Consider the following 25461-nt stretch of genomic DNA (forward strand, 5'->3'; position numbering starts at 1 on the left):
AAGTTATAAAAAGTAACTGAACAAATGAAGTATTAAGTAAAACAATGAGAAAATATTCTCTTCCCTTAAATATATCTGTAAGCAACAAAGACTTTAAACTTAAGATTTTATTACCTCAATAATATACAGGACAATATTCTTGTAGAAACAGTACAGGATGCACTTGGAGACTCTGTTATAGTTCCAGGCACCGTGAACCATCAATAAATTCTTCAAATACTTGAACTAAAATAAGATTGAAAAAAATTAATATTTTCCTCTTCCTGGTGTCGGTTGACTGAAATGAATGGTGCATTTCGCAGAAACGATGTTTTACCTGAGCTATGGAGTAATCAGAAGAATTAGCTGCCTGGAGACCTTCATTGCCACTTATCCCAACACCGACATGTGCTGTTTGAATCATGCTGACGTCATTTGCTCCATCGCCAATTGCAAGTGTTATGACTTTAACTTGTTTTTTAACCATCTCAACCACTTCAGATTTTTGAAGAGGAGAAACCCTTAAATTAAAACAAATGATCAATTACTCTGTTTCCTGGAAGAAAAAAAAAAAAGGAATTTTGAAATGTTACTGTTTCAAAAAGATAAAAGTTATAGAAAAGCCAAAAGCCAAACGAATAGTTCTCTGAAGAACCATTATGGAAAATCTTCTGTTTGCAACTGTTTAGTTCTCTGTTAAGTTGGTTGCCATGTAAAAGGAGACTTAGAAAAAAAATGAGTCTTAGAAGCAAATTGCTAGATGGGAGGTAGAAGCTAGGATGCCTGCTTAAGTGCTCCCTTATCAGGATGCTTGCATTAATTTGTTGAATTAATAATATTTCAGTTCAGAAATTCACCTAAATTCTAACAAATAATATGAGAATTTCTATCACTTTTGATTAAAAAAAATGTTTGTTACAAAATTTATATTTTGACTAGTGCATTTCCTAATACAACTTATGCAGATAGTTTGATTGAACGCCATAAGTACTTGGAATCTCAGGTAGGACACGAGATTTTGTTGGTTTGTCCAGAGTGATGCCCCAATGAATCCCAGAGTGATTCAATCAGTGAGTGGAAAAGTATATGCAAAGCCCCCTTCGGGGAATGGTGAGATTGGGGAGAAATTCAACTTCCCCAAGTTGAATTCTTGATATTCTCACAAGCAGTGTGGACAACCAAAGCTATAGGCTGAGCCCCCAGTCTTGGGGTTTATTCATATAAAACTTAACCACACAAAGGATAGGTCAAGTCTACTTAAAATCTAGGCCTAATAGTCACCCCCAAGAGAGCCTCTTTTGTTGCTCAGATGTGGCCTCTCTCTCCAGCCAAAACAACGAGCAGTCTCACCACCCTCCCCCTTTCTGCGTGGGACATGACTTCCAGGGGTGTGGACCTTCCTGGCAACGTGGGACAGAGATCCTGGAATGAGCTGAGACTCAGCATCAAGGGACTGAGAAAAGCCCTAGAATGACCTGAGAATTAACATCAAGGGATTGAGAGAACCTTCTCGACCAAAAGGGGGAAGGGTGAAATGAGACTAATTGTCAATGGCTGTGAGATTCCAAACAGAGTCGAGAGGTTATCCTGGAGGTTATTCTTACACATTAAGTAGATATCACCTTGTTGTTCAAGAAGTAGTGGAGAGGCTGGAGGGAACTGCCTGAAAATGTAGAGCTGTGTTCCAGTAGCCATGTTTCTTGATGATGATTGAACAATGATATAACTTTCACAATGAGACTCTGTGAATGTGAAAACCTTGCGTCTGATGCTCCTTTTAGCTACCATATCAACAGACGAGTAGAACATATGGAATAAAAATAAATAATAGGGGGAACAAATGTTAAAATAAATTTAGTTTGAAATGCTAGTGATAAATGAAAGTGAGGGGTAAGGGGTATGGTATGTATAATCTTTTTTTTTCTGTTATTGTTTTATTTCTTTTTCTGTTGTCTTTTATTTCTTTTTCTAAATTGATGCAAATGTTCTCAGAAATGATGAATATGCAACTATGTGATGATATTAAGAATTACTGATTATATATGTAGAATGGAATGATATGTTAATATTTTTGTTTGTTGTTAATTTTTTGAATTAATAAATTTTAAAAAGTCTCAAAGGCTGTTAAATAGTTGGAAAATAAAAGTTTTGAGTTGCTGCAAGCTGGCCTTAGATAATGCACTACAAGCTTAAAATTCTATTTAAATCAACAGTAGGGAATTGGCTAATCCCTGGTCTCAGATACCATGAAGAACTGGGGAATCTCACCTAAGTAAGTACAAAACACTTGATTACAATTCATGTGTTTCATTTTCTTCCAGAGTTACCATTGGCAAAGCAGAAATCGAGCAACTTTTTATACAAATGTGGGTCAGAAACAGAAAATGCCAGCATCCATACTAACTCAAATTTGGTGTTAATTTTGGAGCAACTTAGACTTTAAAAAGATCATTTAAGAAAAGAAGTAAATTCAAGACAATAAGAGAAGGGCAGAAAGACAAAATGAATCATTAGCATAATTAAATTAATATAGTGCCCATATGTAATTGGAGATTTAGAGAAAGGAAGAATAAAGAAAGAACTGCCTAGTAAAATATTAAGATAGCAATTAAACAGTAAGAAACAACTAGCACATTATGTTAGTGGGCAAGAAAAATATTTCAGAACTATATTCTTTAAAAAGGTTAAGTGGAGTAGGGGGTCTATTACAGATCTGCTGGAACATCTGGTAAATCATTCATTATTCTATTTACAAATGAAGATCTTTACTCTGAAAAAGTCTATACATCTGATTATTTCTCTAGGAAAAATTTCTAGTAGTGGATAACCTGTGCAAGTATGTGCCTTCTAGAGGCCCACTGTCCCCTGAAAGACCGTGTCCAGAGCAGCTCTGGTTTTTATTTCAAGTTTGAGAATCATTGCATCAGATTGTGAGTTGCTAGCAGAAGGAATAAGTCTCCTCATCTCAGTATGCCTCATGCCCAATCCAGAGTAGGTGTGTGATAAATGTTTGCTATACGAAAGAATTATTTTTAATTTTCTCTTTGGGTTTCCTTTCGGAGTCTGGCAAAGGCACAAACTGACACAACTGGGAATTCAGCAGGGGAATGAATGATACCAGGCCATTAATGGGTGATTTCACTGTTAGCCCCCATTTCTCTTCAAAGCAATTTTCATTTCATTTTCACATTTTATTTAATTTTTCTTAACAGGCTAATATAAATTGGTAAGCCCACTGGCTCTAGGCCCATATTCCAAACATGGAAAACAGCTGACATTTAATAAAATGTCAAGAGAGAATGTTCACCAAAAAGCGATCTAAAAAGCAAATGGGAAATGAGCATGAAAAGAGAGAAGCATTTAAAAACATTTATCAAGTTCCCTTCACAATTTAACAGGTTCACAATGTAAATACATTATGAAGTCACACCATAAGATCAGTGGAGCAGGGAACATTATGCTTTTTTATGAGCTGAATTATGGTAAACGGGAACTCTTTGCATGGTGAGCTAATATTACGGATTGAAAGAAGCATCAGATAAGTACTGGACTATACTTTGTTTTCTTTCATCATAGCTAGTACAACCACCTATGGATTTCTCTGCTTGACAGTGCAATTTTCAATACCTCAAATTAAAATCTGCACTAGGATTTTCACCTAACTTCATGGGTCTGGTTAACTCAGGTGTTAGAAACAGAGTACGAGTGCCCTTGGCAAGAATCCTCCCTGGAGAGGTGACCAGTTTGTATATATATTTACACAAAAAGATAATGTAGTGAGACATAACCCAAAATTACACTGTAGCTGTTACTCGGGAGGGCATGCGCTTCCTTGACAAAGTCAAAAGAAGATAACTGGTTTGGAACAATATTCAAGAAACAGTAGATGCCCCTGTATCTGATGAGTATGAAATAGAAGATGGTTGCCAGACAAAGATGTCAGATTAAAATGGGGATTCATAAAAAAAATAAAATATGCATACTTAAAAATTTTAACAAAATGTAAATGCATAAACTGTAGAGCAAAAACTGCTGCTTTCTACCGGGGTAGGCTGTTTGAAATTTGTCTGTCTTGGTTACAGGAACCTCACTAATAAGGCATTCATGGTTTCTTTCATTAAAGTGGAGACTAGAATGTAATGATTCCCTACACCTTGATTAAAGCTATTTTACCCACGCCAAGTTCAACAGCAAATTGTTTTGCAACTCAAAGTCTTTCTAGAGCACCAAACTTGCTTTTCTTCGCAACAGCAGCTTTTATTAAGTCATTTCAACGATTTATGAAATATGTAATTAAATGATGATTACTTTAAAAAGTACAACAGGAATAAATAGATTAGGGAACCAGTACCATTGATTTCTGATAAGCAACTAAGTTAAGTCACGGGAGCAAAAGTGTGAGTTCCCATCAAAGAATGTCATCCCAGCTCTGAGCCTAGCAGGCAGTGAGCACCTGTCAGAATGTCTTATGGCAGGAATGTGGTTTGAGGCTATTCAGATTAGTTAAGCTGAAGTCAGTAAAAATACTGTTTATATAAGTCTCCATTTAAAATCGTTCCTTGCTACAAGCAGCTTACAGTTTAGCGAAACGAAATGATAAGACATAAAATAATAAGTGCAGCATAAAGCTGTTGGATATGATTGCCAGTACTTAATAATTTCAGAGGATACAGAAATCAGCCTGGGCTGAAAGAGGCTTCTCTGACGAGTTAGAATTTGACTTGACCTGGAACACGATAGGAGAGCTCTCAATTTTCAGGGATAAGAAATAGCACATATTAAACTCTTTTAACTTCATATTCAAAATTCTCCAGACTATATTCTTTTTCTACTGCTGTGTTTTCACCTCTTAAAAGTCACTCACTTCACTCATTAGGGTTTATTTACTTTCTTTATTTTTGTACTTGCTTTTATATTTGTACAATTTTCTTAAGTCTAGGACAACCTTACCACACACGTGAATTCTTCCAAACATCTTTCAAAAACAACATATTCATGGCTGAGGATATCCAAAATTCAAATTTTACAAACAGCAATAAATGACCCAATGCATACTTCTGAATCATAAAAGCTCCCTCTCTTCTCCTCTAGACATTTTTACCACCCAAGGGTCTCCATCAGAGCTTAAATTATTCACAGTTCTCTTTTCTTTCACTGTTGCTCTTTCTTCTTTGGGAGAAGTAAGCGCCTCGGTGGAAAAAGACTACTTATCCAGCATACAGTGTAAAGGTCCCGTTTTCTTCCCCATGGCTCCACAAATAGAGGGTGGTCTTTTGCAAAACAACCTGCAAGTGCACTCAGCGCAATATGCTTTCAGATATTATTTTGGCTAAAGTTTCTGCACATGTTATTCATTATTTTTCATATTTACTATGTAGAAACTCTCACTGTGCTGTGAACATGAGATTAGAGCACTGGAAATTTTTACCATTTAAGCTAAGAAGTATACAGTGTGGTCCATCCTATATAACTCTCAATTTGCACTCTTTTAATAGAATTAGCCAAATGAATCATCTTTTGGGTGGAACATACAAAGATTATATGCCCATGTATACACAGAGACATGTAATAAAAAATATTTTCAAGGCACTTTTTATAGGTAATCAAAAGGAGTAAAATTTTTTATCCTATAGGATTGTGTTTTGGGAGTATTAACCTAAAAAATTCTAGTAGATACATAAAAAAGCATATTGATAATGTGGTATTTTGTCAAAGACATCCTTGTAAATTTAAATGTTACCAGTGATTTGAACTTAAGAGGTATACCTAGCAAAATGTTTAAGAACAAAATGAAGAGAAACAGTATTTCTTAATTATCTGGAATGTTTTATATAGTGACTGAGTACCTATATTTACGCAGTTTGTGGTCTGCCCCAGATGTCAGGATAGTTCATAGGGAATCTACTGCACTTCCCCTCACAACAAACTTCCACAGGTTTCTCCTTATAAATATTAGTCTCTTCCCTATTGAGTTACACTTGGCTGACCAACAAAAGAAATTATAAAAAGGGAGAAAAACCTAACTCATGCAATCTTCCTCAAGTCTTCTCTGAACTAAAATTTGTTAGGTTTATTTATAAAGTGTTATGTTAAGAAGAAATTAAAAGGTGGCAAAAAGAAATTAAAATGTGGCTAAAATCTGGGTTATATGCATGAAAATTGCATAAATATTATAACTCTTCTAGAAATTTACCACCAATTTATTACTGAAATGAAATCAGCAAACAATGAAAACTTGAAATTTTTAGGACTTGCACAGCAAGTCCTAAAAATGACACTTGGTATGTGGTATATATAATGATACATTCAACCACTTCTAGGTAAGAAAACTGTGCTATTCAAATGAGTGATGAGTGAGCGCTTTCTTAGCTTCCAAAACCAACATCTGCTGATATACTATTCAGTCACTAGCATCAGGGAGACCTTACGAAATAGGGTTTTAGTCTAACAGAAAGAAAATACTGATAGTCTTTCCACAGGACAAAAAAGAAACCAACTTTTAAAAAGATTCCGTCTTGTAATGCATTTTAAATATAAAACCTCTTTTTTGTGGAATTTTATATTGTTATAGTAAATTACACTACCTTCAGTTCAACGGTTCTGATATATATATATATATATATATATATATATATATATATATATTTTTTTTTTTTTTTACATGAGAAGGCACCAGGAATGGAACCCAGGTCTCTGGCATGGCAGGTGAAAATTCTGCCTGCTGAGCCACCATCTCACTGCCTGGTTCTGATAATATTTAAATAGGGACTGTTCATACTGATTAGTATACATTTGAGGGTATGTGTGTGTGCATGGTCTAGGGCACCCCAAACTAACTGGCAAATATACCTCGTAAAAAGAAAACTACTCCTAGTAGAAACTTTTTGTCTACAATGCAACCCTCATTTTCATTTTTTAAACAAATATCTATCTTGGATCTAGCACTGTACTTGGAACACAGCAGATGTAAAAATATTGGAGGACTGAACAAATGGAAATTTTACAAGAATACAGAAATTCGTATCATCATCCCATGATACTAACATTGTAAATCATTCATTTTTAATTGTTCACTGTTAGGAGGAAAAATCTGTTTAATCTGCTTTCTATTCCTAGAGTATAAGAGTACTCTATAAAGGATATTAGATTCTCTAACAGTTTCCTACATGGGTGGGAAACACAGGTAAAAAATTACTAGGGGTAGAAGGGGATATACTATTTCTTCGAGGGAAAGTGGACTTACTCAGAGTGGATTTGAGAGAGATGATAGGGTGCTTCCACATGTCACAATAAGAAAGTTTCCACATGACAGCAAACTCTAAACAATGACATGCTAGAAGCTTTAAGCCAAAAAAGAACATGGTAGAAGAAGATTCTTAGAAATATTGATTTGGATTGGTCAATAAGTGTTAGATTTATATTTATCTTAAACTTATCTAGAATAAGGGCAATGAAAATGAAAATATATGGAAGTGTGTGTGTGTGTGGTGGATTTGAATGAACATGAATTCAAAGATGACCCTGAGGATTCAGATTTGGGTGACTGAGAGAAAGATGGTCTAAACATACATAGAAAAGGCCAGAGTAAGATTTTCAGAGGAAAGTGACCAGGTAAGCTCTAGACACTCTGAAATTCAGAGAATAGTGGGACATCCAAGTGGAATCATTAAGTAAGGCTGACTGACAACTTGGAACACAACTTAGAAAGAATGCAGAGCTGGGAATGTGCAATTGGGTGTCATTCATTTATCAAGTATTTATTGATCCTTTAATATGGAATGACATTTCTATGGAAGAATAGAAGTATAAGAAAACAGAAAGCTTCAGAACCTTCCTTCTGCTACTAGCAGTTTTTAATTTAAGGATTTTCATTAGCAACTGTCTGGAGGGTTAAACATTCAGAGCCTTTTTAACAGTGGCCTCACTATGGTCTCTGGCTCCAAGGAGACAGCAGTGGTAGGGAGAGCAGGAAGTGGCTCCTACATGGGACAAGGTCCAGCCACCTCTTTCTTCTGAGGAGTCCTGCCTATGGGACTGTTGTACTCTCTAGCAGGAAACTTCTCCACTCAAGTGAGACCTTTGCCTGGAGTCCTTTCCTCTTCTTGCTTTGTGTTTTCATGACCTTGTTCTCAGAGTGTAAGACCTATGACCTCCATCTTTTTCCAGTCACAGTATTTGGCTGGAACCCACATGAGCCCCAGCTTCATCCCATGAGCCTGGATAGGTAAGGAATGGCTGGACCTGCTTTAGGCTGAAAGAAAGTGAGCTCTCTTTCTCTCTCTTCTTTCTTTCTTTTTTTTTTTTTTTTTTTTTGGAGACTGAGAGAAAAATGAAAAGAAATAGAGGACATGGTGATAACACATATGTAATATAAGTCCTAGATGAGAATAAAAATAAAAATAAAATAAAAAATAATGATTAATAATTTTCCAGAATTAAAGAAGCCACATGCTCTTGGATTGAATAGGCTCATAGAGTATTAAAAAGATACACAAAAAAAGACACCTAAAACTAGATACATTGTGGTATTATTAAGATTACTGAAATTTTCTAAAGCTTCTAGAGAAAAAGCAAATTACTTACAAAGGAACAAAAACATACTAAATATCTTCAGTTTTATCTATTTATTTAAGGGTGTATATTAGGGAAGGAAGACATACTAATACACATAGACATTTAAAGAGCAAAACAAGCACAAGTATGATTATGAAAACTTTAGAAATAACCAGACAGAATAAACACAGAGTGTAAAACTTTCAAAGTGTAAAACTTTCAAACAAGCAGAAGAAAATTTGATCTAGACAGTTGAAGTTAGGAGAAAAGGAAGAAACAAAACACAATAAATGGAAAACATAAAAATATGATTGCAGAAATGAGACCTATCAGGGAAACAATTACAACAAATATAAATAAGTTAAATTCATTGATTTCAAAACAAGAGATCCTCAGGTTTGATTAAAACAAAAAGATTCAGCACTATGGTCTCTAAGAAAGACAGTCTTTATAAAAACAGCTAATATTAGATACCTCTTGTTTGTGCTTACTATATTTTAAACTCTTCACTTGTTTTAACTCCTTCAATCCTCAGAAGAACCCTATGAGATTAGTCCCTATTTTTGCCGTTTTACAAATGAAGAAACCAAGGCACAGAGAGGCTTTGGAGCTTATTTAAGGTAACATAGCAAGTAAGTGGTGAAGCCAAGATTCAAGCCTAAGCAATGTGGATTCAGAGACAGCATTCTTAGCCATTGTATTATACAAATATACAAAAGTTTGAAAATAGGGTTTAGGAAAAAAGAGAAGGTATACATGAAACAAAGGAAAGCCACGGTAGCAATTTTAAGATCATATAAAATAGATTTTAAGACACAGAAAAGGCCACAGTGGTCAGAGAGGGATCTTACATATGACAGTAGTTCTCTCTTCGGAAGTAATCGATTAGGCAATATACAAGATAATTAGATAACATTTGTAAGATCAAAAAAAATTCAATAATAGCTTACATGTATATACACAATACACAATTTAACACTTATTCTTCACAATTCTATGAGAGCAATTGTTATTTTTATCTCCATTTCAAAGATGAAAAAAGTGAAGTAAGGGAATTTAAGTAATTTATATGGGACTCTCAATTACTATGTGGTGGAGGCTGGGCTTGGACTCGAAGGAGTCTGGTTCCAGAGCCTATGTGCTATACTATACGGCCTTACAAAGCAGAGAGGAAAGTGTGGACTGTTTAGTAAGCAGTAATGGGAGAATTTGACCACTGTGTAGAAATTAATAACACTGGATTCTTCTTCCTTTTGACTATATACAAAATAAAACCCACAAAAAATCTCCATATGGATTAAAAAATTACATGGAAAACAAAAAACTGTAAAGACACTTTTGAAAATGTTAGAGAATATCTTTGTGGGTGGAAAGCTCTTAAGTAATATCCGAAAAGCACAAAACATACAGGGAAAATTAATGGAATTTGACCATGTCAGATGAATGATTCTTGTTCAAGGAAGAAGACAGGAAGAAGGCAGCTACACCAGAAACTATTTGTCACATATATAAACAATAATGAATAGATATCCAGAACATACAAAAAATTCCTTTACTTGAGGAAGAAGGAAACTCAACTAAGATTTTAGCATCTCTATCCCTCTTCAATGTATTGTCTTTCTTTATAGTAATTATTTCCAATGACTTTATATATATAGAATTATTACCTTTTGAATATATATGCATGTATATTTATATATTTTATTGTAGAATAGCTATAATGTAAAGGCAGTAATTACTTCTTCCTGTTGTTCACTGCTTTATTTATAGCATCTATAAAAATACCTGGCACATACTAGGTGCTCAAAAATTTTGTTGAGTGAGTGAATGAGTGAATAGATGAATGAATTTCAAAAGCAGTAACCTAGAAAGGTAAAAAGGTATATGAAGAGATGCTCAAACAGCCTAATGATCAGTGAAATGAAAATCAAAACAGTGAGGTGCTATTTTACAACATCAAATTGGAAAGATATAAATTCAAATTGGAAAGTTATAAATTCAGGAATGTCAAATGTTGGTGACAAAGAAAACAGCAACCCTCCTGCACAGATCACAGGAATATACACTAGAGCAGCTGTTTTGGAGCAATCTGGCAGCTCTGATTGAAATAAAGAATTCCCACACTGCAAGTATTACTATTATTGGGTATATATCCTAGAAAAACTCTTACATGGGTACACAGCAAGGATATTATTGGTGGTAGCAAAGTTTAAAGTCAATCTAGATGGCCAACACTATGGGAATGGATAAATAAACGAACACATAAGGATACAGTATTCTACTGAGCAGTGATCAGAAGAAATAAACTTGCATTAGACATGGTAACATGGGTAGATTTCAAAGACGTAGAAAAATAAACATCAGAAACATTTTATACCGGAATGCTATTATCCATGTTTACCTGTCTCTCAACACACATATAATATTATACATTTTTCTTTGATACATATATATGCAAACAAAGTATGGCAGGTGGATACGATCATATATTAAATACGTGAGAATGCTTTTCTAAGGTGGAGTAAAGAGAATGGGAATGGGGATAAAGGGCAAAAACCAAAGTAAATACCATCAGGACTCAAGGATGCTTCCAGCTTAGGTAGAAGGCCTGCATATCTCTCTGCCTGATTTATTTGCTGACATAAATGACAGAGGGAAGGCACTGTGATGACAGAGCAGGGTTAAATGGCTATAGTCCTGGGTTCCTATATTCTTCTTGCTGAGATATATAAACACCTATTGACACCTCACTTTAAAACAAATCTACCTCTGGAAATATCAACATTTCAAAGGGTTTTCTTTGACCTAAGGGCACAAGGAAATTTAATGGGACCATTACATTGTGTAGCTATCACCACAGAAAGAGTGTCGATCATTTTTGATGAATCACGGAGAAAGATGTTCATGTCAGGTGAATAGACATAGGGAAATATTTCAGTTTTCAAGAGGAGAAAAGGAAGGTATGGAAAATTCAGATTAGGGAATTTGGTATGACCTCCACCAGGGTTATAAGAAAGTACTGCCAGAATTGACTCTCTCCCTGTTTACTCATGAGCCACAGATACTGGCTCTTTACAGAAAAATTCTGCCAGCCCCCTGTTCTACAAAATATTCCTTCCCTCTAGGGGATGCTGTCTTGAACGACCTCCTCTGTCATGCCTCAACTTACAGACCCTTTGTTTTGTGTTCAGTTTTAGTCTGCTTGTTCCCTTCAGGATGTACTTTTGGTTTCCTCATGAAAGTTTGAAAAGACAAACTTTCCTCTAGGATGCTGTCTCTCCTTTCTCTATGGTCCATGCTCTACTCTCCTACCTGGTCTTGACTCCTGGAAATACACCCTAGTTCAAAACTTAGGACCTTTAACTTGCTCCAAGTTCTGAGCCAGGGTATATTTCCAGGACCATGTGGGGATGGTTCAGACATGCTTATTAAAAAGGAGGTAATTATTGGAAACCATCGGAGGAAAACCAGTCATGAAAGTTAAGTCTGCTTTCTCTTTCTGTACGATAATGCCATTAGACTAACAGATCAAAAAATTTTGGTAGGTTCCATTTAGCATGGCCTTAGCAAATTGGAAGGCAAGGTGCTTTCATTCTGTCACTGCAGCACTGGGGAAGAACAGAATCCATCTATTAGGCAGATTTGTATTCGGCTGAAGAATATACTGGAGTGCTGATTTATCAGTTTATGTGAAGCTATAGGGAGGACCTTATGAAATTCTGCAGAGCTTTGCACTTAAAATTGCTGAGCAGAAAAGGATCATCAAAACTTTGGATGTAGTTATGGAAGAGATGCTTATTCAAAGTTAGTAAAATGCAAAATAAAGATAATTTAGAGATGAGAATTAGGATTTTGTAATATCTACAGGTTAAGGAAAAAGACTAAAGTAAAAAAAGAAATAATTTAAGAGGGAAGGTGATGGAAAGAAATATAGAAATTTCCATTGGGCAGGTAATAACTGAAGGGAGCAGAAGGGGCCTTCTGGGGGTGATGGTCATTTTTGGGTGCTGTACACACAGGAATGTTCCCTTTGTGATCATTCACTGAGCTGTACACATATGCTTTATTTTTACTTTCCAATACAGGCTAACTATTCTTTCAGAACTACATAATCTGCCACTGTGATTTGCGTGTGTGTGTGTGTGTGTGTGTGTATGTGTGTGTGTGTATATCGGGGTGGGGGTGGGGGGCAGGGAGAGGGCTGGTGACAGTGGAGGTGGTGGCGATGGTGGTTTAACTAATTTGACTGATATCTAAAACTCCATGTTCAGTTACAATGGGATTCGACAGCATCTAGATTTCTCATGTGTTTTTAGAGTGCTATAGTCAAATTTGGACTTTGCTGGCAGCATACAACATAAGTGACTATGGGCTATAACACAGCCATGCAGTTCCTTTAACATTATTCAGTAGAGCTAAATGAGATGGACAAGGTTGAACAGATGATTATTATATTAAGGCAAAATATGGGCAATTTATGAAGTTATAAAACTTACTCAGTGTTCTCTTTTAGCCATACATGTATGAAAGAAATACTCTTTCAACATTTCCAACATTTATTCATATTTTCTTGGACACAAATATAGGGTCGACATTCATTAACAGTTTGTAAGTCTTCTCAAAGCCAAACATCTGCTTGGCATCCAATGGTGTTCACAATCTTTTTTCTTTAAAGGAATGTCTGTTGAGCATTTATTAGCTTCATTTGTGCTTTCTGACTTCCCTTTTAAGTAGAATATTTACTGAGAGACATTCTTAAAGACAATCCCAAAAGATTTAAAAAACTAGATCTGCCTTTATTTAATGCACTCATGCTAAGAAGAGAAGTATTCAAAGTGTCCCTTCAGGCTTCTTCCTGGAGGACCCTTTGATCAGGCTAAGGTGAAAGGTTTTGCCTGGAATGCCACCCCCGAATGACAACATTCACCAAAGTCAAGCGTTTTTTATACACTATGGGGGAAATGGCCTAAAAGGGGGTTAAACTTTGATTAGAAGTGTTGCAAAGTAAGGAAAAATGCTTACTTCAGTCTGACTTCTGCTTTTGAGAAGACATGAACACATAAATTATGGGGAGGAACGGTGATTACCAGACAGTCTAAAAGCTGGAGACTCTAAGCCAATTTTCAACCAACTGTCACAGAATGTAAGTTTCAAAATATGTTTAAACTAAACTGACAACTACAGAAAAAATATAAAATTCTTTGAAAGGCTGGGTTATGTGAACTGACTAGGACCTTAGAAACTACATGCTATTTAACACACAGCGATACTTTACTGCAACATTCCCATTCTCTTCTTGAGGGAATAGTAAAAGAGGTAGAACAGATGCTTCCCCAAATTATGCTGATCCAAGCAGTAGAAAGCCTATTCTCAGAACACAGTGGCTCAACAGAAGTAGGGTTCATCCAAAACCTGATAGGGTATGAGAGGTCCACTGATTCTAAAGCTTCCAAATTGGAAGGAGTTAACCTAGGCAGGGTGCATGCATTTGTGCACGTGTCTTTTCCAACTTCCTATGCCAGAGAAACTCCACTCTTAACTGCTTTATATATAGCCAGGACTGCTGTAGGATTTGAATCCTTGCTATGCTCCAATCTCTTTATTTTAGGGTTCACAAAACCAAAACCACAGAGATTACATAAGCATTCAAAGTGCTATATGGGTAGAGTTAGAACAAGCATTTCATGAATTCCCAAATGCCTTTATACCAATTATACAACCTGCAAGAGCTTCAGACATAAAGCACCTGTAATTGAGGTCAGGAATGATTTATGTGGGACAATTACTTCCCAAGATAGCTCTTTATTTTTGTTGCATGCACAAAACTTCCATATGAGTTTTAGAGCATGCTTTTTTTTGCCTCTCTACCTGGTATCCAAGGAGTTTCAGGGAGTCTGAAACCCCTAAAGAGGTGCATGTAACTTTGATGCGTGTTGGTTTGTATGTGTATTTTTCCTGGAGAAAGTCCACAGCTTTCGCTTGTTCTTCAAAAGTATCTGTGACCACCCCAAATGAAAAGAATCAGTGGGCCTGTGCACGGGTACAGAAGGGAAGAAAGAATGCAAAGGAGTACTTTATGCCCATAACCAGGAAAACTTATCAGAAACTACCCCAAAACCTAGATGCACATTTCCTATTAACCTACTCAGGTCACACAGGTCAGTGGGCACTATGGTAAGAACCTAAAAGCTGTAGAGTAGCTACGAAAATACAGTACTAGTTAGATGGATGAAAATCGATTTCATTATACTTCTTGGTTTTACATACTTAAAAAATTATTTGAGGCATAACATGTAATCTTCACTTTGTAAACCAAAACCAGGACTCTGAAGCCCTGAATAATTTAGGGGCAGGGAATTATTTCTGCCTCTGAATATTCCTTTCAGAAAATGGTGCTGAGTGAAAGATATAATGACGACTGACTGAGCACAACAGTTTCTTTCAATTCAACTGTAGGCTCTTCAGGGAAAACGCTCATCTTTGTAGCTCTTAGGTAAACGCTAAAAATTGCCTCCTGCCCTTTATGTTGATAATGCCAGGGAAGAAAGTGGCTGATGCAACCCTGAAGACGGAACTACTACTGCGAGCCTCCTTAGTTATTATGGGAAGTCTTTCCCCGTCACTTCCACTCTAGCTATAGTTAAAGAGAAGACTGCAGGGGAAAACTGGATTCTGAATTACATTCACGTGTGCAGGGACTCAAACTAGATTGGAACATAAATATAAGTTTGAGGAGGAAACCCATAAAGCCAGGATGAACATAAACGGATTTGGGAAACAATACCATACTGTGTTCTGAAATAATATTCAGTATTTATCTGGAGCATCTGTCGTATAACGGGGTAAAACAGAGAATTTCCTGAGGCTGGGGATTTTAATCACCTGAAAAAGTGGAGTGGCACTTTTGTTTAATTATACAGAAAAATGACATACAGGGTCACCTACCAATTCCTATTCAGTGGTGGAAGCATTAACATGGAAATTATACTTAGAGGTCAGAAAGCAAATGACCAAGAAGATGGTCTGTGCCAATAGTCTGAATGCCAAGAGGCACAAGGCCAAGGCTTTTAGTGCCAAGAAGGTGCACAGACATAAATTCCAGCAGTGGCACTGATGTAATTATAGGCTTAGACCGATTCTCAAAGCCAGGCCGGAAGCTGAACCACAGTCCTTATGGGAAGAAAGTATGAAGGTAATTAGAAAAAAAAAAACAAAAAACTGAGGAAAGACATTTTACTTACATACACACATACACACAAACCCTAAAACTCTAAATAAAACTCACGGTCTGCATAGGGACCTTCCTGGTCCTCAAGCATGCATAAAACAGGGCCGAAGGGAGGAAGGGGCCACACACATCTTTATAAGCTCAGTTGCAGAGCTGAGCTGCACGTGCACAGCCGAGTGATTCCCTCCCAGGGGTCTGGCGCCTGAAGGAGCCCCCAGCTCCATGTGACTTGTGAACATCCAGAACAAGGATCTCGGGAAGAATTTCACAGACATGGAACACATTTTTCTCTCTTGACTCTGCTTTCTAGTTTTTCTCACCCTCTGCTGTGGTTTAATTTTGTGGTTCAACTTTTTGAAGAATGGTGGGAGTTCCTATGTTAAGCAATGCTCTAAGAATGAGGCTCAGCTGTGACGACTGAAAATGGGCCGCCCACATCTTTCAAACCAATTACGATTTGACACAAATTCAGAAAGATACATAGGGAGCAGGCAGCAAGTCTTATGTTCATCGCTGTATGTGCAGCACTTATGCTCAGCACACATTAGGCACAAAATACAAGTCAACTAAATAGAACCGGTCATTTTATCTAAAGAGCACTGTGTTCTGTTTCCTAATAGAAACCAACAGTCTTTGTGCATTTGAGCAATCTTTTGTTGATCTTTATTAGTGAGAGTGACAAGGAAAGGAAATCTGGCACAGAATTTTCCTGATGCAATAGTCAGAGCTAAACATTACTACACCTTTATCAAGAGTTTAATAAAGGAAGGAACCATGAAAAGTCATAGCAAAAGTAGATTTTAAAAGACACAAGGATAACAAAGTGCAGATGCAACAGCCAAGATGAAATAATTTCCAACTGTTTATCACGTTTAAGCAAAAAGCCTGATTATTACTGTTTCGGTTTCCTGACTGCTAAAAAATATCATTCAATGGACTGGCTTAACAACAGGAAGTTATGTGCTCACAGTTTCAGAGGCTACAAGTCCTGCTTCATCCTGGGTTTGGTATCATTTGGCTAGCCAGCAATCTTTGCGGTTCCTGGGCTTTTCTATGAAATGGCGATGCTCATGGTGGCATCTTCTCTTTCTCTTCCAGGTTCTGCTGACTTCCAGCTTCTGCTTGCTCCCCGTGGCTTCTATCTCAATGCCAAATTTCCTTTGCTTATAAGGACTTTAGTCATATTGGATTAAGGTCCCCCCTCATTCACTTTGGACACACCTTAACTAAGAACATCTTCAAAGGTCCTATTCACAAATGGGTTTACACCCATAGGACCAGAGGTTGGGACCTGAACATGCTTTTTGTGGGGATGTGATTTAGTCCCCAACAATTACTAATATTAAACATCTGTGCAATATATTGGCCAAGAGCTTTATAGGGAGATTATTTATTAATGATGCCATAGGAAAGAAAAAAGAGCTTATATTACTAAAATAATTAGACTCTTGGGAATAATAAGGAACTCAATCCTCCCTTGGATATCATTTTGTAGGCCAAAATGATGCTTAGAGAGGATATTTATTGAGTATGATTTAAATTATATTAAAAAAGAATATTTAAATTTAAATTTAGAAACTACCTATAAGGTGTGGCTTGTAAGTTTGAAGCAAACATTATATACAGGATATTTAAGTAAATAAGCTCTTACAAAAAAGAGTTAAAAACCTATCATTCCTTTATTATGAAATCTTTCTAAAGAAAATAATACAGTTAAATAGAATACTTTTTAAAATACTGTTTTCACATTTCTAAGAAGTTCTGCTAACATTTCATCTCCCAAGAAGAGAAAACATTTGGAGAAACTGCTACCTTGGATCTAATCTGAAGAGCTGGTGAGATTTAGTAAGTGAATAACAAGGACAAAAGTCCTTTAGATTTCATGGTGACCAGAAGAGAAGGAGAAAGAGGGCAGAGTCAGGCACACACTTGATATTATAGAAAGACATAGTTTAAACAATTTAGAGACAAAGAAATGGGGGAAGTTTCCCTTTCAAGAAACTCAGAGAGGACTGGAGCTAAATTGTTTACAAAAATCCAATTCTGTGCATTGACCCTTGATAACTCGAAGCAGATTTTAACTTAGGATATCAGCAATATTATAAATTAAAGGGTGAAGGACAACAGAGTCAAAAAATAGTCTTTAGAAAAACGTTCTGCTATATGAAAAATGACTGAGTTAGAGTCTCCCATCATGCCCTTCCCCAAAATAAGTGCAAACAGCAGAATTAAAGATTTAAGTGTAGAAAATAGAACCCTTAGTAAATGTGCCTGGCTGGACATTCAGCTAAACAACCCAATTGACACACTTGCAACTGGTTACAAGACTATCAAGTCAAATTATGTATAAAACCTATGTATAATAATTGTCAAAGAAATTGGCGGACTTTCAAAAACTCTGCTAACAAATTCTATTTCAGTTTATGAACCTTGATCTTGAGTGAATGAATTAATCAATAACCCAGCACTTACAAATTCTATGCAGAGAGTAAGTTCAAAGAACTTAAAAAATTAAGATTAAGTCACTCTTTACTGAAGTCTGAGAATATCAAGGAAAGTTGACTTACCTGCAGCAAATGACAGCTTTGCACGACAAGGCTAAGTCAAGGAAATACTGTCGTACTCCGAAGGTTAAGGCATACTTGAGGGTTTTCCCATCAATTATAAGAGCAAAATCATTCTCCTTCCGAAGAGCATCACCAAGGGTAGTGCAGTGATGACTGAGAGTTTCCCTTGTCCCCTGTAAAATTAAACAAACAAAACATGTCCCTCAACATTTCGGAGTTTGTTTCAGTCTATTAAGATGATTTAAGGATGCTTGATAGTTGTATTTATTTTGAGTGCTCTATATGCTTCAAATTGCTTTCACTTACCTCTGCTCACCTGATGCTCACAAAAGTGCCTCAAAGGAGATTGGATACATGTTATCAGAAAAAGTAAGTTATTCACTTGAAGTCACATATCTGTTCCTGGCAGGGTTGGGACCAGACTATAAGTCACCCATTCCTCATTTGTCTCCCACTTTCTTAGCTCTTTATTCTAACCACATAGTCACAATACTGCAAAAATATTTTCAGTAAATTATCTCATTAAAAAAACAGCATTGTCTTAATTTATTAACTAGTCAAAATTGCTTAGCCATGAATCAAGGCAAAAGTTATAGAGTGTAATTTAAATAATTTATGGGTATTCTTTCAAAACTACTCAATGCTACTGAAATGCAATTCCCAGTGACAGAGAAGAGGAAATGAAGTATCTGTAATTTCTTGCCACTTCATGGATTGGGCTTCAATAATTTAACTGTGATTTCATGATGCCGTATTTTAATTGGGGATGGTGACATCTGGCTTGCTAATCTTGATGGATCATATAAAAGGATCTGTTCTATCAATGAAGAGTTCGCGTTCTGGTACAATAAAAACCTTTGGTGTCAAGGAAAGCTTTGTTTATCTCAACTATCCAGAGGAGATGCATTTGTCTCTCTCTATCAAGAACTGCTTTCCCAGCTCTACAAAGGGAAAAAGTAACAAGATGTTCATTTTTCCCCCCAAATCCTATAGACCCTTCCTATAATCTAATGGAGGCTGCTTTCCATTTCATAAGATCCCTAACATCACGAAGAATCAAAACACTGGCCCTGTACAAGGAAATATAAGGAACAATTTCTTTCTTATTAGATCAGTGTTCTAAGTGCCAATATCTGAGCCTGCAGTTATAGAGTTAGATAATATAGAAATATATATTTATATAATAAATACACAAATATAATAAAAATATAATTAGATAATTTTTATTACGTTCATAGGAAATATAATTATTGCTCCAAGTTGAGAATGCAGCACAATTATTTTGCAGTAAATAATTTTCACAAAGAGGGAAGTAAAGGCATATGTAATTATGTAATTAGATTTTTATAGTGGGCATTTTTGAAGGTGTTTATTTGCATTTGTATTGAAATGTGGCTCAAACTATGTTCGGGAATTTCAGAATCTGTAATCAAAACAATAAAAGCATGTTTGTGCTGTAAGGTCAGAATGCCCAACTTCTCCCATACTGAAAATTCATTTATACTTTCCGTTTCCCCCCAAGTGACCCAAAGGACCAACATACAGCAACATTCTTTGCAAAATTTTCAGTTCACACTTTACATCAGGGAGGAAGTAACTGTTTTTATTTATAGGCCTAACTTTCCTATTTCCTCTAGAAGTTTCTGGCCCTAGAGGATTTAAGACAGGGAGGTGAATATATCAGTAAAATTCTGCAAAACTTACAAATGACAATCTACAGATTATCCTGGATTGTTTTAAAAGCAAATTTACATTGACTGAATGAACAAATAAATAAGCAAATCAATGAACTGATGAAAAAAAAATAAAAAAAGAGCAGGCAACCTTAATTTAGCACGTACTACATACCAGACACTTCTCCAAAGGCTACACGTACACAGATACAACATTTTAAAACTTGCCACAACCCTATGCTGGAGGCACCACCGTTATCCCCATTCTGCAGGTAGGGAAGATGAGTAGAGATTTTAAGGTCCTTACCAAGAATACATGGCCACTAAGAAGTGAAATCAAATCTGGAATTAATTGTGCTATCTTTATCTAATTCAGCAAACAAATCAAACTTTAGACAGTGCCAGGCATAACAAGTTATAAATAAAATGCCCACCCCATTTCCTCATGTTTCCCCAGAGTCCTCATCATCTGTCTCTCATCTTGTCTTTTACCGCCAGCAGAGAAGTCCCTCTATAAAACAAATTTAAAACAAAAATCATGTCACTTCTTGCTTTAAAATCTTGCTATGGCTTCTCACTGCCAACCAAAGTCTGAACTCCTGAAAATGGCAGCTACAACCTTCTACCATCTCACCCAACCTGACTTTACATCACATTGTCTTTCTCCTCATCTTCCCACCTGTATGCATGCACTCTGCAATCCTGACTCCTTTCTCTAGAATGCCCTTCTCACCCAAGGACAGTCCATCCGCTTTCTAAAACCCGGCTTACCCTACCAAGCCCTCTGAGGCGCATTCCATGGCTACCAATTTCCTCTCTGCTAGCAAAGTCCTTAGTTCTTTGAGGGGAGAGACCAAGTCTAAGTCTAACCTTTCCCCAGCAATGAATGCAGTGCCTTCACGTTACAGATGCTTGGGAAATACATATTTATTGAATGACAGCACTGAAAAATTCTGATTTCATCCTGTCAGCAGCACTTTATCACCACCATTGCCACCTATCATAACTTCTGTTTTTTTTCCTTAAACATTTTTATTGACAAATCTTCACCCCCCCCACACACAGTCCATACATGGTGTACAATCAATGGCTCACAGCATCATCACATAGTTGTGTATTCATCACCATGATCATTTTTAGAATGTTTGCATCACTCTCAAAAAAGAAATAAAAATAAAAAATTCATACATCTAGTACCCCTTAGTTCTCCCTCTCATTGGCCACTAGTATTTCAATCTATCCAGTTTTTTGCCCTTTATGTCCCCTTAATATTTATTTTTTGTATGCTGTATGGCAGGGGTCACATTTCCTTCTTTTTCCATGTGAGTATCCTGTTATTGCAGCATCATTTCTTGAATTTTGATTTGTTTTGTTTTTTTGTTTGTTTGTTTTTTGGGGAAGTGCATGGGCCAGAAATTGAACCTGGGTCTCCTGCATGGCAGGAAAGAATTCTACCACTAAACTACCCTTGCACTCCCTATCTCTCCCTATTTTTAATTTATTTTTTATCCTTACTCTTTTACTCAGCTGTCCATACCCTGGATAAACAGAGTATCAGATGTAAGGTTTTCACAATCCCACTGTCACATTGTAAATGTTATACCTTTATACAATCATCTTCAAGAATCAAGGCTACTGAACACAGCTCAACAGTTTCAGGTACTTCTCTCCAGCCACTCCAATATACCATAAACTAAAAAGGGATATCTATATAATGTATAAGAATAACCTCCAGGATAATGTCTCAACTCTGTTTGAAACTTCTCAGCCACTGAAACTTTATTTTGTCTCATTTCTCCCTTTCTCCTTTTGGTCAAGAAGGCTTTCTCAATCCCATTATATTCCAGCATATCCCAGGAGTCCTGTCCCACATTGCCAGGAAGATTTATGCCACTGGGAGTCATGTCCATGTAGGGGGGAGGGCAGTAAGTTCACCTGCCAACTTGGCTTAGAGGGAGAGGCCACACCTGAGCAACAAAAGAAGTTTTCTGTGGGTGACTCGTAAGCATAATTATCAGTAGTCTTAGCTTTTGCTCTGTGGGAGTAAGTTTCATATAGGCAAATGTCAATTTCAAGAGTTCAGCCTATTAAATTAGTTGTCCCTATCGTCTGGAAGAATATCAGAATTCCCCAGATAAGGAATTTTTCCTCCTTTCTTCCAAGTCCACCAAAGGGACTTTGCAAATAGTTTTTTATTGTCTGCCCAAATTGCTCTGGGGATATATGGAGGCATTACACTACCCTGTATAAACCAACACAGTCTCACATGCTAGTCAAGATTCCATGCAATGATAGTGTTCCAATAAACTGACCATACAAGTTAAATTAGATAATGTGTTACCCAAAATATAAATTTTACATCAAATAAATATCTCTCCCTTTGGTCTCACCTAGAGCTTGACGTTTTAAAATATGAACCCCATATCATCCTTTATTCTGTATTCTGATTTACCTTAATCCTATCCAGATTGCTTCACCATATCTCTTGTTGTAGCTTGATTCCTTTTTCAACTTCTTAAAAGTTGCTATATGGAGTAATGCTCACTTTCATAGGTTCAGTGCTCTAACTCAGAGTCTCAGGTGTCACAATAAATACCCAAAGTTTCTGGGAATGACCAGGTTATACACAAATAGCTCAGTAAGTCAGAATTTAAAAATAACAGTTACAACTTCTGAATATATGTGACTGCTGTAAAAGCTTATTATCTGGGACCCTTTATAACAGGCCCCAAATCTGATAACCCACAATCATCACTTTGGATTTTGAAGAGAGAGAAAAAAAATCCTGTCTTTGCTCTCTGATTTTCCAGAGAATAAATAATTCATAACTTCAACAGTCTTTCAAACTAGGTGTTGTTTACCATGCTTGTTTGAAAGGATTATGCTTTAATCTTGTTCCATCTTATGGAGGCAGCTGTTTCTTTTGGCCCCTATTCGGTATGGTAGGTTGGAAACTTGATTAGATTGTCTCCATGGAGATATGACACACCCAATTTGGGTATTAACCTTTGATTAGAGGGAGATGTGACTCCACCCATTCCAGGTGGGTCTTGATTACTTTACTGGAATCCTTTTAAGAGGAAACCATTTTGGAAAACGCTTCAGAGGGTGAGAGAGCCATGAGACCTGTAAGAGCCCACACAGCCAGAGACCTTTGGAGAGGAAGAAGGAAAATACCCCTGGATGAGCGTCATGAAACAAGAAGCCTAGAAAGAGAGCTAGCAGACATTACCATGTTTACCATGTGCTTTTCCAGTTGAGAGAGAAACCCTGAACTCCATCAGCCTTTCTTCTGTGAAGGTAACCTCTTGATGCTGCGTTAATTTGGACAAAGACTTGCTTTAATTGGGACATTTCACGGACTTAGAACTGTAAACTTGCAACTTAATAAATTCCCCTTTTTAAATGCCATTCCATTTCTGGTGTATCACATTCCAGCAGCTAGCAAGGTAGAACACTCATTAAAATGTCTCTTTAATTTTTTTAAGCTATTGCTCAAGTGACTCCTGAGCTAAAACTTGAAATGAGACCTGATGGACCTCAGGAGAACTTCAAATTTCTTTAAAGATGAACTATAAAGCAAGATGGAAAGTCAAGTAAATTCTAGAACCATATGAAGACCTCCTTAACCAACCTGTCGGACACAGTACTGTGCTTCCTACTCCTTCCTACGATGTTCTTTAACACCTTCACATTTGTTGAAAACTCTCTTATTTCTGGCATCAGTGTCCCTGGGTTTCCTTGGTGATTATTACAGTTCACAACCAAATCAAAAGGTGTCAGAAGATGTAACAGAGATGACATTTCACAAGGTGAGTCAAAATTTCCCACAGTGAATTTTTTTGCCAACCCACCTAGGGTGCAAGGTAACCCAACAAAAGAAGGTGCAAAATTCTTTCTTATTTTAGATAATAGTTCTATTTTATAAGCAGCTCTGTTGTTGGCTGTGTTTTACCAGTTACAAGTTATATTTTATACTTATTTACTGCTAGGAGTATTTTAACATTCTTTTATTTATGGAAGTTTATTGCTCCCCCTCTAAGCTTGGGAGCCATTCTTTAAGGCCATATTGCATTGAAGCTTATCTCCTATAGCCAGAAATAAATTTATTACAATATTAGCTGTTGCTTTGGTTTCTTTTTCAGCTACTGGAGGGGGAAATGTTTAAACACTTAAACTTAGTGACTTGTGAAAATGAAAATATATAAATGAGAAGCTAAATTAGAAAAAGGATAAACGATCTCACATAATATGCCAAATTAAAGGTCTGCATGTCCCTGTTCTACACATTTCTATTTGTGGGCTAAAAGAAAAGGAACATCTGTTCCTGCTCACATCAGGGACATTATGAGGTAAAGCCAACGTGCGGAGATAGGTAGGCAAGGGGGAAAGAACAAGGACAGCATCTAGGCAGTCAGCCAGGTAAGGGAGAGAGCTGCTGGGGAAATGGGATTTGCTTGTATCTCCCCAACCAGCAGTCCATCTGGTCACTCTAGTCAACCATTCAACTCTTCTCTCCCTACGCCCAAAGCATGACACACAGCCCTTCAACCCGACCTCCTTCTGTGCTTTACCATTTTCCAATTCCCAACTGAAGCCATAACCAACACTTCTCCTTGGGTCTTAGACAACAGAGGAAAAAAAGACATTTCACCACTTTGACAGGCTCTGCTACAGTTCTCTTTTCATATATGGGTGCCATTACTGCTGATCTATACTTTTATCTGTGTCTAGTGGATTCCATTTTTCTCTAATGCTACCCTAGACCTTTTTGTCTGTCTTCCAAATCATATCAGATTTGATCCCCATCACTTCAAAAACATCCATTTGCTTTACTGAGGAAATTTATACCAGAAAGGACTCAATTTCTCTCCCCTAACTTCAAAACTTTCCTTTACCAACACACCCTTCTCCCCTACACCCGCTTTCTTGATTCAGGGGAAAGATCTATCTTCTTTTCTCTACTTACATTCTTTCCACTTTTTTGAATCTCTATTATCTCCATTGTCACCATTTCTTTTCCTTTAGGTCTACATACAAGGTCATGATTTTCTAATTCTAAAAACTAGGATTAAATCATTAAATTAAGAAGCTTTCCCTTGACTCTACTTTCCATGACTTCTGCAGGTGGCATGAATATTTCCATCTTCTCAGGTTCCCCAAATATTTTATACATACCTGTGCAAGGTAGCAGGATGTATACTAGGTTATCTGTTTATCTCTCTACCTACTCTTTAAGACTGAAGACTTTGATGAAAAGATGAAATAAAATGAATAAAAGCTTGGTAACTGAAAAAGCAGCAAAATTATTATTAACTGGAAAATATCTTGTGGAAGTTAAAATGGTTTTACTTTCTGACCATTTTGAGGATTGCTTTTCAGCTACCTATAAAATGCCTTTATAACTTTGTAGACACTGAACTGGAATAATAAAGAAGATGTTAATAAGAAGATGATCTTA

At 36.6% G+C, this 25461-nt stretch overlaps 1 protein-coding gene across 6 annotated transcripts in view; it reads right to left on the reverse strand.

Annotated features, from left to right (window-relative positions):
• The window catches only part of ATP8A1 (ATPase phospholipid transporting 8A1), a 240458-nt gene that overhangs the window by 53217 nt on the left and 161780 nt on the right, over positions 1–25461 (reverse strand). For all 6 annotated transcript variants that reach the window (XM_077136764.1, XM_077136763.1, XM_077136767.1 and 3 more), the window contains 3 exons: positions 18328–18500; positions 317–500; positions 115–225 (listed from right to left, as the gene is read on the reverse strand). In XM_077136764.1, the coding sequence (XP_076992879.1) occupies positions 115–225; positions 317–500; positions 18328–18500 (468 nt within the window). The remainder of the gene's footprint in view (positions 1–114; positions 226–316; positions 501–18327; positions 18501–25461) is intronic.

Source organism: Tamandua tetradactyla, chromosome 19 (genome assembly GCF_023851605.1).
Source record: "Tamandua tetradactyla isolate mTamTet1 chromosome 19, mTamTet1.pri, whole genome shotgun sequence".
In the NCBI taxonomy this organism is placed as follows: domain Eukaryota; kingdom Metazoa; phylum Chordata; class Mammalia; order Pilosa; family Myrmecophagidae; genus Tamandua; species Tamandua tetradactyla.